Raw genomic sequence first — 13983 nt, forward strand, 5'->3', positions numbered from 1 at the left:
AAAGCTTGGACGTCATTGTCCTGTACAAGTTATTGAAACGGTTGGATATTAAGATTAATAAACATACCACTTAAAATTTTGAAAAAAGTCCCAACAGTTATTAAGCTATTGAATAAGAAAACGTTATAATAAAACTTTGGGGACTAATGTAATATTTTAGAAAGCCCAATGACCCCTCCCTTCCTGGATTGAATGAGAATGTGTACTTGCTTTCTACCTGACTTAACTAGATAAGATACCTTTTATATATTTTAAGTATACCTAAGTAATTTTATGTAACCCTAATTAAATAATTAAGAAATAAAATTTAAAAAAATATGAAAGACAAGTCTTAATTAGAGCAAAGTTTTTTTCGTCTACATAAATAGAAAAAAAGAAATATTATAGATAACTAAAAGTGTACTCATTGTAATAAATTTTGAATTATAACTCTTTAAATGTAGAATGAAATGATCACATATATTTTGTTGTTCATTCGTTTTAACGAAAAAAATAATTTGCAAATGTTTAGGACACCTGCCCATTTCCAATATTTGAATATGATTTGTGTTTTTTATATATATTGGGGGAGGTTAATTTACCATATTTTCTATTAAAAAAATCACCCTATAAAAATATTTTTAAGTAACCATTCTTTATAATTAGAAAAATCAAAAATATCTTTAAAGAGGCCTTATATGGTTACTTGCTATTATTTATAACACAGATAGGATGTATGTGGCGGAATTTACAAGGAACCGTGCTCAAAAACAAAAGATAGGAATATTTTTCCAAAATTTTAGTTAGAAAAACAATTGGCTGTTTTAAGACATAACCCAAAAGGTACTCGTATATCATCAAACCTGCTTTTTCTTGACATAGCTTAATGTAACTAAGAACAAAATAGTCTGGTAAGCCGAGCGTTCTCGGCCCACGGGGTAACGAGTTCGGATTCAACGAGCCCTAGCCTTTAATTATTCTACCAAACAAACAAGCAGGATTCAATCATACAGAAATTATATATTTAAACTGAATAATATTTACAAGTTATGTTTACTATATATATACAACAGATTATAACAATGGTTAGGTTTGAAGGGGGTGTGGGGCGCTAGGGCTTAGCTCCCGACGGCAGACAGGCTGTGGGGGCAGCGGTGGTAAAAGGGGAGGCAACGCCTCCCAGTTATATAAGCGCGTGAGGGACTCGTGATAGTTGCATGTTTGAGTCCCCTTCCCACATTTAGGCAGGCTAGTTTGACCGCTGGGTGCGGGGTCAACAGCGGTCATGAGATAGATGGTGATATAATAAGATTAGTGCAGGGGGTTTGTTATCATAAGTCACAGCGAAGCAACTCTGTAAACGGCCTGTCCGTCTGGGTGTCGTATTACCACAACCTCCCCTTCAAGGGTTGCGTGGCTCCTGAGCCACCAGGCCTTGAACCTGGGGATACGACAGCCTATGCCTGCGCCGGACAGGCAGTTCTTGGGGCACAGCTCGATGGAGGACAGCTCGGGCTACACAGGCTCCCTGGGACACTCGTTGCTCAGTCTGACTGTGGTTGGTGATCAGCATTGTCAGCTCCTGGTTGGCTTCTAGGCGTGGGTTGGCGACGGCCAAGCCCCGCCGCTGGAAATTTTGCCTCGTCTGCAGGATTAGTTCTGTCTCGGCTGGTAGCTGGACACGGAGGCCTAGGCAGACTCTGATGGTTCCTAAGGGTGGAATGGCGATGGCAAATGGTGCATAGAACTCCATGGGGGCGCCTGCTTGATTCAGATTGCTTGGTCTCCTAGCTCCTACCCGGATGGGGATGGCTGTCATCAGCAGGGGGCACATGGCTTCTTCTTCTTCTTCTGGGGCGGCTTCTTCCATCGCAGTGGCTGGCTCTTCTCCTACAGGCTCGCTGCTGGCTGGCAGGTTCTCCATGTCCGCGTCAGGATTCCAGATAGCATCTCTGAGTGGCTCTGGAGCGGGCGGCGGCGGCGGTGGTTCGTTGGGCTGCTCCTGCAGGTTCTCCTCTACTGGGTCACGATCTGGGCCGCTAAGCTGTGGGGCGGCTGCGGCTGGCTGGTGCACTGGGAGCTCCCCTGGGTTGCTAGCTGCGGGCGCCGCCGCTCCCACTGGCAGCTCAGTGGCGTCCTCGTCGCCGTCCATGTCAACTTGGATGTCTGCTGGGATCTGGTGGGCAGTCACATCTCCAGTGTATTTGCGCAGTCGGCCTACATGCGCGGTAACTTCTGAGATCCTGGCTACTGGAGAGGCAGGTTTAATGACATAATGGACTTCTGTAGCTTTCCTCACTACTTTCCAGGGGCCAGTCCATCTCTTGGTAATCTTGGCTGCCTTCCCTGGCACCAGGCGGGGGGCCAGGTACCAGACCAAGTCTCCAACCTCATACTTGGCCGTGCCTTCGTAAGCTGCCGCGCTCCTCCTGATGGCTCCCTCCTCCTTCTGCTGGATGGCATCATACACTGCATAGTAGCGCTGCAAGAGAGCTTGGACGTTGGCTGGAACTGAAGCATATTCGGTCTCTGGCAGCCGTAGTACCATGTCCACCGGAAGTTTGGCCTCTCTCCCAAAGAAGGCCAGGAACAGGGTCACGCCAGTGGATCTGCAGGCCTTGGTGTTGTAGGCAAAGGCGATGGCAGGCAGGTGTGGCTCCCAGTTGTTATCGTCTCTGTCCAGGAACAGGCGCATGCCTGTGTTGAGCATCCTATGAAACCTCTCCACTCGGTTGGACTGCGGGTTGTAGGGTGGTGGATGTGTCAGGCCAATCTCAAGTCTGGAGGCCAGTTCCTGGAATACCTGGCCGGTAAATTCCATTCCATTGTCGGAATGGATCTTCAGGGGGCATCCGAACGTGGCCAGGTGGCGGTGCAACAGGGCTTCAGCCACCGTGAGGGTGCGCTTGTTGGGGATGGCGTAGAGGCTGACAAACCGGCTGAATCCATCTTGGCAGGTGAGGATGTAGCGGTTCCCAGCTGGGGTCTCTGGCAGTGGCCCCACCAGGTCGATGAATAGGACTTGCTGTGGATACCCCTGGCGGGAGGGCACATGGATCCCCTGCTTCAGCCTCTCCTTGGTAACTTTCTGGACACACTCAGGGCAGGTTTGTACCATCAGGCGGACGTCACGGGCCAGGTTGGGCCACCAGAAGTGCATGGCAACGCGGGCAATAGTTGCGTCCATCCCAAAGTGCCCAGCCATGGGGGTCCCATGGGCTAGAAAGAACGCGTCCTGCTGGAGGGCCGAAGGCAGCAGGTATCTTGTCCTCTCTCCTGTCAGAGTCTGGTCAGTGGTGGTGAGGCAGCCATGCTCGTCAAGCCCCAGGGCTGGGAAGCGGCTGGCGTACTGCTGCTCGTCTCGTTCCTTGCCACGCAGCTCAGCCTTGGTTGGGGCTTTGCCATCAGCCACCCATTGGCGGACACGGAGCAGGAGGGGGTCCTGTGTCTGGGCCTCCAATACTCTAGCTGGATCCAGTCGGGCGGCAGGAGGCCAGCTAGCTGCGGACTCCCCTAGCTGGCAAAGGTTGTGGATATACTCAGCCTGCTCTGCTAATTCTTCGGCGCTAGCCGTTGGCATGTTGGCATCTTCCCGGCGGCTGAGGGCGTCGGCGTTGGTATTCTGGGTGCCAGGCCTGTGGCAGACGGTAAAGTCTAAGGCCGCTAGCTCCTCCTGCCAGCGGGCCACCATCCCTGTGGATGTGTTCAGTGATTTCATCTGTAGCAAGGCAGAGGAATCAGTGTTGATCTGGAAGCTGCGGTAGGACAAGATGCCGTGGAATTTTCGGATCCCATACATAATGGCGGCCATCTCTCCCTTCCAGGACGGGTAGCGCGTCTCAGGGTCGGTTGTCTTGCGCCCCACGGCGGCAATCAGCCTCTCCTTGCCCTCCTGACATTGACTCAGTATGGCAGAGATGGCGCGGCTGCTGAAGTCTGTGGTGAGCTGGAACACCGCTGGCAAATCAAACCTGGGCGGCGCTCGGATGGGGGCCTTGCGGAACTTGTCCTTGAGTTGCAGCAGTTGGGCTTCCATCTCAGGCGTCCAGGTTAGGGCCTTGGCCGTCTTCTGGCGGTTCATCTCGTAGGTGAGGTCTGCATACTCTGGGATGAACAGGCGGTAGTATCCAAAGAACCCCAGCAACACCAGCAAGTCCTTGGGGGTGCTAGGGGCTGGCCAGTCCAAGATACGGTCAATATAGTCCTCTTGCATGGCTATCCCCTCACGGCTGAGGGTGTGGCCCAGATAATCCACCTTAGATCGGAACAGCTTGGTCTTTGCTGGCTTGAGGCGGATCCCTCCCCTGCGGTGGGCTTCCAAAACCTCTCGGAGCCTGGCCAGGTGGGCCCAGGTATCCTGGTGGAAGGTCAGGACGTCGTCAAGGTATGACTGGAGGTTGGCTGTGCCTAGTGGGTTTAGGACCCCTGCAATAAACCTGGAATAGACAGACGGTGCCGTAGCCAGGCCAAAGGGCATCCTTTTCCATTGATACAAGCCCCTGGGGGTGGTGAAGGCGGTGCAGGGCTGGCTGTCCTCGGACACACGGATGGTGTAGTATGCGGCCACCGCGTCTAAAGCACTGTAGACCCGGTGCCCGCCAGCTCGTTCCACCAACTGCTGGATCCTAGGCAGGGGGTAGCTGTCCAGCTCCAGACACTTGTTGAGGGCTCTGTAGTCGACGGCCCAGCGGGTGCTCCCGTCCTTCTTCTTGATGGGCACCAGGGGGCTGCTCCAGGCGGAGTCTGACGGCTCTATAACTCCCTCCTGTAGCCAGGTGTCCAGTTGTTTCTCCAGTTCAGCCTCTTGCCGCGGGTTCAGATCCCTAAATCTCTGGCGGATCGGCTGGGTCCCTGGCTTGAGGCGCAGCTGCAACTCAACCACATCTGTGCAGCCGGGGGTAGAATTGGAGAAAACGTCCCTGTATTCTGACAACATAGTCCAGACCTCCTTCTTGAGCAAGGGGTCCTTGCGTAGGAACTCATTGTCTTCCATCTCCAGGGCCTCCCACAACTCCTGCATGTCTATAGGCTCAGCAGGTTCTTGGAACGAGTGGAGACGCGGGGGAGGCGTATCAGAGACCTCTAGAATGTCAGGTTTGACCAGCTCCCCTGCCACTGGGAGGCCAGCATCCAGCAAGAGGGGCACCTCCCCCTCATTGACCACCAGTACTCTAAACACAGTGGCAGAGCCAGGCCTGTGGGCATACAGGCCCTCTGGAATAACAAGATCCTCCCCAAACCTCTGTTCTGGGGCAGCTAGTTGGATGGCATCCTTGGTGCGATGGCCTACCAGCTCAACAGGGACCGCCATAACCCCGCGGCCAGGCAGGACCACCCGCTTGGCTGTGCGGAGCTGGGGTGGCTGGCCATCAGTTGGAGTGACAGCGCTTAGCCTATACGTGGCTGGTGCGGGGTCAGCTTTGGCTCCGGGACCCACCGGCCGCGACTTGACGGGCTCGGCTTCTGGAGGGGCTGACGTGTCGGAGCCAGGTGTGGCTCCGAGGGCGTCCGGCCACGATTTGACGGGCTCGGCGCTGGGAGAGGCCAAAGTGCTGGGTCCAGCTTTGACTCCGTGGACGTCCGGCCGCGACTTGACGGGCACGGCGCCGGGAGAGGCTGGGGCCTGAGAGTTGAGTGTGGCTCCGGGTACATCAGACCGCGACTTGACGGGTCTGGACTCGGGCTTGGCTGGTGGACTGGCTGGAGGTCCCAGGTAGAGGGGGCCAGGTGGACACGGCTGGCCGTTAATAAAGGTGTCGGCGGAGAAGATTGGTTCTGGAGGGCTGGCAATCTCAGGAAACGTGGTTGGCAGCTCTCCCTTGGCACCTTGGGCACTGGGGGCAACCCCATGGCTAGCAGGTTAGCTCCCTTGTGTGCGTTGAGCTCAGCGTCCACCCAGTGTGTGCCTTTCTCAACCACACGCGGCTGCTCAGGCAGGGGGCCTGGCAGGGGCCCCTCATAGCTTAGCTCTCTCTCGGCTGTCTCCCGGTCAATGGGGACGCCACGGAGTGGGATAAACTCCCCACGCACCCACAAGCAAGGTGGTTGCATGTCGAAACAGAGCCTAGTTCCGAACTCCTTGAGAAAATACCCTCCTAGGTTCAGAGGGTGTGAGAGGTTCCGGACCACAGTCACGTGGTATAGATGGAGTATAAGAGTGTGCGAGACTGCCATATATAACTCTTTTAACTTTCCGATTACCTGGAGGGGCTGGCCTTCCTCATTAGCAGTCAGGATCTGGGTGTTGTCCGGAATCAACATGCGTTGCACGCCCATCGCGTGCATGAGGTGCTCAGAAATTACAGCAGACCCTGGTACACGGTTGCCAGAATCAATCATGGCATCAACCTGTACATGCTGGGCAGGGTCAGGGGTAGGAAACCTCACCCTGACATGGCAGGGGAAGTGGAGGTCCTGCCCTTGAGACAAGGGGGCCTCTCGTTCGGCTGGGGTTGGCAGAAACTTTGGTGGTGGCCGCACCGCAGCTATGGTGGTATCGCTTACCATGGTGGCTTAGACTGTAGCTTCGAATCACTAGAGCTTATTAATTATCACTTGGTCAACAATTTTATATTTATTTTTTATCACTTGGTTGACATTTATACACACTTATGTGTTGTTATCACTAGGAGCTCTAGGTGTGATTCTGGAAGCACTGGCAGCAGGGAATGTCCGTCCTGCAAGGTTCAGAGGGGTGACGGCGGTAGGGAATGACCCGTCCTACAGCGCCGCTGGTTCGAATCCCGAAAATGGCGGCAGGGAATGGCCCGTCCTGCAGCGCCTCGGGTTCGAATCCTGGGAGGCAGCGGCAGGGAATGTCCCGTCCTGCCATGCCTGTGGCTCAAAATCTGCTATCCGTCGCAGTGGTAGGGCTTACTTGTGTGCTGAAGCTTCGCAGCCACACATTGCCTTCTTAGGGAGACCAGCACCCAGCTGTCTGTCTCGTAGGTTTGGCCTGGGTGTCCTGGGGCTTGTCCCAGCTACACTTGCCAATTTGGGACTCAGTTCTGTAGCCGTCTGAGCTAAATTATCCGATTGCCGTGGCTGCGCACCTAGCGCTACTCCTACACGACACGGAAAAGCGTCTTAACTGGCGCTTTTAGCAGGCTAAATCTGCTTGCCGTAGGCCAGAGGCCCACATATTGCGTTCAAAATGATGGAAATTCGACCTAAAAAGGCCGTCTCACGGGTCAGTTGGCGGCTGATTGTCCCCTTACTTGCCAAAGGGTCCAATCAGAGGTAGAATAGGCTAGTTTCTGTAAGGCTCGATTGAAACACGCTGACACCAAGTTCTGGTAAGCCGAGCGTTCTCGGCCCACGGGGTAACGAGTTCGGATTCAACGAGCCCTAGCCTTTAATTATTCTACCAAACAAACAAGCAGGATTCAATCATACAGAAATTATATATTTAAACTGAATAATATTTACAAGTTATGTTTACTATATATATACAACAGATTATAACAATGGTTAGGTTTGAAGGGGGTGTGGGGCGCTAGGGCTTAGCTCCCGACGGCAGACAGGCTGTGGGGGCAGCGGTGGTAAAAGGGGAGGCAACGCCTCCCAGTTATATAAGCGCGTGAGGGACTCGTGATAGTTGCATGTTTGAGTCCCCTTCCCACATTTAGGCAGGCTAGTTTGACCGCTGGGTGCGGGGTCAACAGCGGTCATGAGATAGATGGTGATATAATAAGATTAGTGCAGGGGGTTTGTTATCATAAGTCACAGCGAAGCAACTCTGTAAACGGCCTGTCCGTCTGGGTGTCGTATTACCACAATAGGAACCCCTAGTAAACTTTATAAGGTACCTTAAACCTTTCCTAAGTCTTACTTGACATTACTACATTTAGGAATACTTAACAATAACTAAGAAACTCCAAAGGTATACTTAACTAAAAGCTTACATAAGCCTGACATAAGAAAATACCATTAGGGACACTTATCTTCGTTTGTGATTCTCACTATTGTTTCTTTTAAAATATCACAGTACATAAATTTTAGTCAGAATGAGATATGGTAATATAAAAAATTAGTAGCTGCATACCATTTTTTTCAAAAGCGGAGCTTTTCTATAATTAGGGTCAATCCGTACCTAAGGGCTTAGCTCTTTTCGTTAAATTAGACATGTTAGAATTGTCCTATGGATTTTAAACTTTGCATTATGAGTCCTATAACAATTAGGTACGATTTAAAAGCGTAACAACTCTATAACCGTTTGCAGAATGTCCGTATGTCCATTTAAAACATGTTAATTTTTAACCCTTTCGCAATAACTTTTTAGGTGATATAATTATGGTATTCAACTGATTTTTAGAAAAACGGATTCCTATTACAAAGTAGTTTTACTTTCATATTCTGCTTATTCAGTTCTGACACTCTATAAATGTTAATGTTCGTTTGTCCTTCTGTTTCAGAGCTTTGCTTTCATGGATGTTGTCATCCTTGTTTTTTATAGTTATTTACCTTGCAACATTATGTTGTCTAGTTACTTTTCTGACGGCCTGGGGCCACTTCTCAGTTCTTGGTTTCGCCATGCTTTGGCTGCCAGACGGCTCATCCATGGTTGGCACTGAATAAAAGATTTTTAAAAAATAATTTTTTAATAAAAAGTATGTTACTTTCACATAAAGTGCAGGTTGAGCACTGTTAACCCTTAATCCTAATTTTATTAAATACAGGAAAATAAGGGGGAGGGGGTGAGTTTTTTTCTATGCCTTATCCTGCAGGGTCTATACCTTGGGTGCCCGTTACCTGTGGGGCTACCGAGTACCCAATATAATCAAACCTAACCTGAATTGATATAATAATCAATAAAATCCTCCTTACTTTCAATTTATCTAAAAAATAAACACAAGAAGTATACAATGCACTCTGGTATTTTTCAACTTTGTAACTTTTAACAATTAATATTTGTTTAACAATAAAAATAAACATCGTATCTCTTTTATTTTTGTTTTATTAACGACAATAATAACATCATATGATTGTACAGAAAAAATACTTTGTCAGTATCATGATAATTAATATTTGTAAGAATTATTACATATCAAATACCTCATACGGAGGAGGATGCTGTCCAACAACTAAGGAGTAATTAAGCGGAGCCAAATATCTCCTTTTCCCGGGGTATGTAACAGACAACCAACTCTTTTATTGCACGACCTTTATCTGGAAGTCCTAACTGTGCATGGCAATGAGCTGCTCCTGTCTTAGGCCAAGGCATTTCCCCCTACTCTCTTAATGTCGCGCACCTGCTACAGTAGCAGTAGAAATCTATTATATTGTCTGAAGTTATGACACTGTGTTGAGCCAAGATTCGAACCTATCACCTCAACGACGATGAGCGAACCTAATACCTGTAAGAAATATAGAACAATCACTTGTATACATTTTTTCACTTGATGATAAACATTATAACCTGATAATTTAAGTTATTCTTACAGACTGAGATTGATAAATCTTCTTCAATATGCAGAAACTTTGTTTACATTTTGCCTATAAAAAAAAGATAAAAATATACAACTTATGATGATTTACTAGCTTAAAAATCAGAGATCCAAAGGGATAAGACAATAGCCGATAAATTGATGTACATCCTCAATGATAATAAACAAAACCTCTACTGTATATACAATTAGTGGTTGAACATTTGGACACTCAACTTAATGAGCCTACCAATCAAAATTTAATACAAGTCCTCAAATTGTCAAGCCATCAAATAAGAAAACTTTTAAATTTTAAAACTTTGGGGACTAGTGTAATATTCCAATGTCCCCTCCCTCACAGTTATGAAACTTTCAGATTATATCCTAAAATAGATGTTAACTCCAGGGAGGGACGTAACATTGAACTAGTCCCCAAAGTTTAAAAACTCGCTCTGCTATTCTTTAGCAAAAAACTAAATTTTAATTGTGTGGTAAGTGCAGTCACACGAAAACTTCTCTATAATTCATATTTCTAAAACCAATAATTCACTTTCAGGAAGAGAGGTCACATTCCTAAAGAATCCTACTTTACACCACTAGAATAATTATTACTTCAAATATTTATAATAAGATGAAACCAAAAATTTTAATATTGCGTTGAGATTTTAAAAAAGTAATCTATATAAAATAATTTTATTGAACAGAATCAAAATACTGTAACTGTATAAATTGAATCAAAGAATAAAACATCCATATGTAGCGAAACACAAAACAGAAAATAATCAAATTTGCTAGCTAAATAATAGACAAAATAAATTAGAGTAAGTGCTAAATTGTCAGAGGAATCTTTACAGAATTGTTGTCAGTCATTGCCATGTAAAAAATATTTCTCCATATTGCTTAGAGATAATAAGAAACTAAAAACAAGATTTCAGCCGTCACTGTAAATTCATTATTAACCAATTGAATTTTACATTAACTCCAAAACAACGTTTCAGAAAATAGGACGGACTAACGGACATTTACAATGATAGAGTTGCTTTGGTACTTGAAATTTATCGTACATTGAGAAAGCAAATAATAAAAGTATCAAACTTTTTTTTAGATAAGCTTACAATTATTACTTCTTTTATCTTTTTTTTACTAGCAAAGATAAAAAATTAAATCTAAATAATCAAAACTAGGTGTCAACATCCAAGGACGTTTAAGCTTTTTTTTTTCAATCTTAAGAATTTAATAACTACACAGCAAACTGAGTACTCCCTTTTAGGAAAGCTTCACATAGGTCATTGGGTGGTTTAAGGCTGTTTTATTTCTAAAAGTAGGCGTTGGGATAGTTTTAGGCTATTTTTCTGCCCGATTATTACCCTTTAGAAGACAGAGTCTCTAGATGCTAGTGGCGCAACAGCTAGTATTTAACAATATAATAAATAAATCTTATTTTAATAAAAAAAATTTCAAAATATAAAATATTAACGCAAAACAAAGATGACTTGAATACAATAATCAAATAAAGATTGAAATTTTATTGTTTATTCTATCTTTTACTATTTATTTAATTAAGTCATCATTGAATGACTAAGTTGAATTTGGCATATTTAGTTTTCTTCTTGAGTTTTACAAATTTTATTAGAAGGTTTATTTACTTAAAATGTACAAAACAAAAAGATTTTTATAGCCACACATTAATTAAACCTTAACAAGCATCATTTTAGTGTTTGTTATCCCATGCAATTTTAAAACTTTTGTACATTATAGGTCTAATGAGTATGTATCACCTGCATTTCTATACATTTTAAGTCTTGATATAAAGTGTGTTACCTTTTTTTATGTTTTATTATTATTTGGCCACAACTTGGTCAAAAATGCTCACAAATCAGACCTTTTTCGACCGAAGATACTCAAATGGTTCCTTTACAAGCCCAATTAATTAGTTTTAAGATATCTTTATATTTCAAGGAAAATTGATGAAAATACTAAAAAACGGCAAATTTGGGTGTTACCTTTTATATGCACAGATACCATAAAATCAACAAAAAAAAATACTTATTTTTACTTTTCTGTCATTTTTAAAGTATGATTCTGTTAAATTGACTATTCTTGAAGGGATTTATGCATTGATTATACTGAAACATAATATTGGGCAGAAATTAATGTATTTCAAAGAAAGAAAATTTTAAAAATAAGAAATTCGACCTCTATCACTTTAGAGAACAGCTGCCAACCTCCAGTTGACAGGATATAGTTAAATACTTGTTAGCAATAATAATTAGCCCAAAAAGTAAAACAAACAGTTTTTTAATATGGCAAAAAAATGATAATCTAAATCTTAATTTTGGGGATGATGATCTTAAAGATGCTCTTGCTGTTGGTGATGATGACCTAGATGGTATCCAAATACATGAGCATTATGACAACTTATCTATTAAACTATGGTCCGATTTTTGTATTTGTAGCATTCTCCAATCAAGAGAAATCCCAAAACATACAATCATGGTTTTTAAATTCTCCAATTCATAATGTAAATATAGTAGTTTTCAAAAGATTATTATATTTCTTGTTACAACTTTTAATTGGAGGCTGCTACAAATACAAAAATTGGACCATAGTTCAATAGATGAGTTGTCATAACGCTAATGTACTTGGATACCATCTGGGTCATCATCACCACCAGTAAGAGCGTCCTTTAGATCATCATCCCCAAAATTAAGATTTAGATTATCATTTTTTTCCTATATTAAAAAACTGTTTGTTTTACTTTTTGAGCTAATTATTATTGCTAACAAGTATTTAACTATATCCTGTCAACTGGAGGTTGGCAGCTGTCCTCTGAAGTGGTAGAGTTCGAATTTCTTATTTTCAAAATTTTCTTTCTTTGAAATACATTAATTTCTGCCCAATATTATGTTTCAGTATATTTCAATGCATAAATCCCTTCAAGAATAGCCAATTTAACAGAATCAAACTTTAAAAATGACAGAAAAGTAAAAATAAGTATTTTTTCTGTTGATTTTATGGTATCTGTGCTTATAAAAGGTAACACCCAAATTTGCTGTTTTTTAGTATTTTCATAAATTTTTCTTGAAATATAAAGATATCTTAAAACTGATTGATTGGGCTTGTAAAGGAACCATTTGAGTATCTTTAGTCGAAAAAGGTCTGATTTGCGAGCATTTTTTACCAAGTTGTTGCCAAATAATAATAAAACATAAAAAAAGGTAACACACTTTACTAGTTGATGATTTGAATTTAATATATTTTTTCCTTTTTTTCTGTTTGCATTTTAAGGCGTGTTCTATAAATTTTGTCTCCCTAACAATAGTTGTAACGCGAACTTTATAAAGATTCCTAGGACCATTAGGTATGATGTTACAAGAGTAGCTTCTTAATAATTAACCCTTGGAATGTATACGAATTACATGTACTTCAGTGTTTTGTGTAAATAATGTTGAATATTTAATGTCTTGTTCCTCTATATTCGTTTATATTTGTCTGACTTTGTAACTTATAAAATTTCGCTTTAATTGACGCTGTCATCCTTGTTTTATCACCCTACTTGTTCAGTCCGAAACTTGATTACTATAAGTGCATAATGCATGGAAAATCGCTATTAGAAATTACCCGTAGTAATCAGGTTATGCATATAATAAACGCAAAAACTGAAAGGTACTTGACTTTAAAGGAAAAACTTTTTCAGTAAAGTCTTTAGATTACTCATAGGAAGCATATGTATACCATAAAGATTAAAAGTAACTTTGGATTTTAAATATAAAAGTAGTAAATTTCAGCTCTTATAATAGTCCAATTTTTATCTGAACTTATTACAAGAAAAAAAAAGGAAATATCTTATCAAGAGTCAAAATTTTCCAAAGGGTCAAAGTATGTGACCATATATTCATTAATCACAGATGTTTGGGTGTTTTCTTAAAACTACACTAAGATTTTATAATTAAAAAATGTTTTTTTATTAGTTTCATAAAAACAAAAATTTCATTTAATACAATTGTTCTTTTGTGTTTTATGTAAATTGAAAAAAAATTTAGTATTGTTTCTATTTTAAAAATCTGTAATTTGAGGAAATTGTTGAACACCAAGAATATCAGATTAAAAAAGGGGTGGGAGAGGTGTAAACTAACAAACAAGAATGAAAATATCTATTAAAAGGAAGCTTATCAAGTCATGCGACAACTGATTAACACTGACTGGCATTATCAACTTGAATTTAGAGATGCTTCATTCATAAGGGTTGTGCCCAATGGTTATAGGAATCACTATTTCAAATCATTGTAGGAAATCTACACAATGTTGAAATTGTACAGTAAGATGTCTAAAAAGCTAAATGTTTAAATAGACTTACAGAAATTCAACGCTTTCAAAATTAAACCAAACCTTTTAAAGAATCATAATGCAAAGTTAAAAACTGATGTATAGTTCTAAAAAGCCTAACTAAATAATCAGATCTGATAATGTGGATGGACAGACAAACGCTAATTGTAGAAAAGACTTGGATAATCTAATGAACAGATGCATAGTAATGTTAGCATATTTCTATTTATAGGTTTATCTTCTCCTTAACAAG

The 13983-nt window shown here is 42.8% G+C and overlaps 1 protein-coding gene across 4 annotated transcripts in view; it reads right to left on the reverse strand.

Annotated features, from left to right (window-relative positions):
- The window catches only part of LOC145322654 (uncharacterized), a 61629-nt gene extending 52100 nt beyond the window's left edge, over window positions 1-9529 (reverse strand). For 3 of the 4 annotated variants that reach the window (XM_080164830.1, XM_080164832.1, XM_080164831.1), the window contains exons 1-2: window positions 9336-9424; window positions 8443-8548 (exon numbers count right to left, since the gene is read on the reverse strand). In XM_080164830.1, the coding sequence (XP_080020956.1) occupies window positions 8443-8548; window positions 9336-9369 (140 nt within the window). In that variant the 5' untranslated portion in view covers window positions 9370-9424. Of the gene's footprint in view, window positions 1-8442; window positions 8549-9335 lie in introns of all 4 variants that reach the window. The other variant, XM_080164833.1, reaches the window with a different exon arrangement.
- Between the last annotated feature and the right edge of the window lie 4454 nt (window positions 9530-13983).

Source organism: Acartia tonsa, chromosome 6, assembly GCF_053477335.1.
Source record: "Acartia tonsa isolate MP-2025a chromosome 6, ASM5347733v1, whole genome shotgun sequence".
Classification (NCBI taxonomy): Eukaryota; Metazoa; Arthropoda; class Copepoda; order Calanoida; family Acartiidae; genus Acartia; species Acartia tonsa.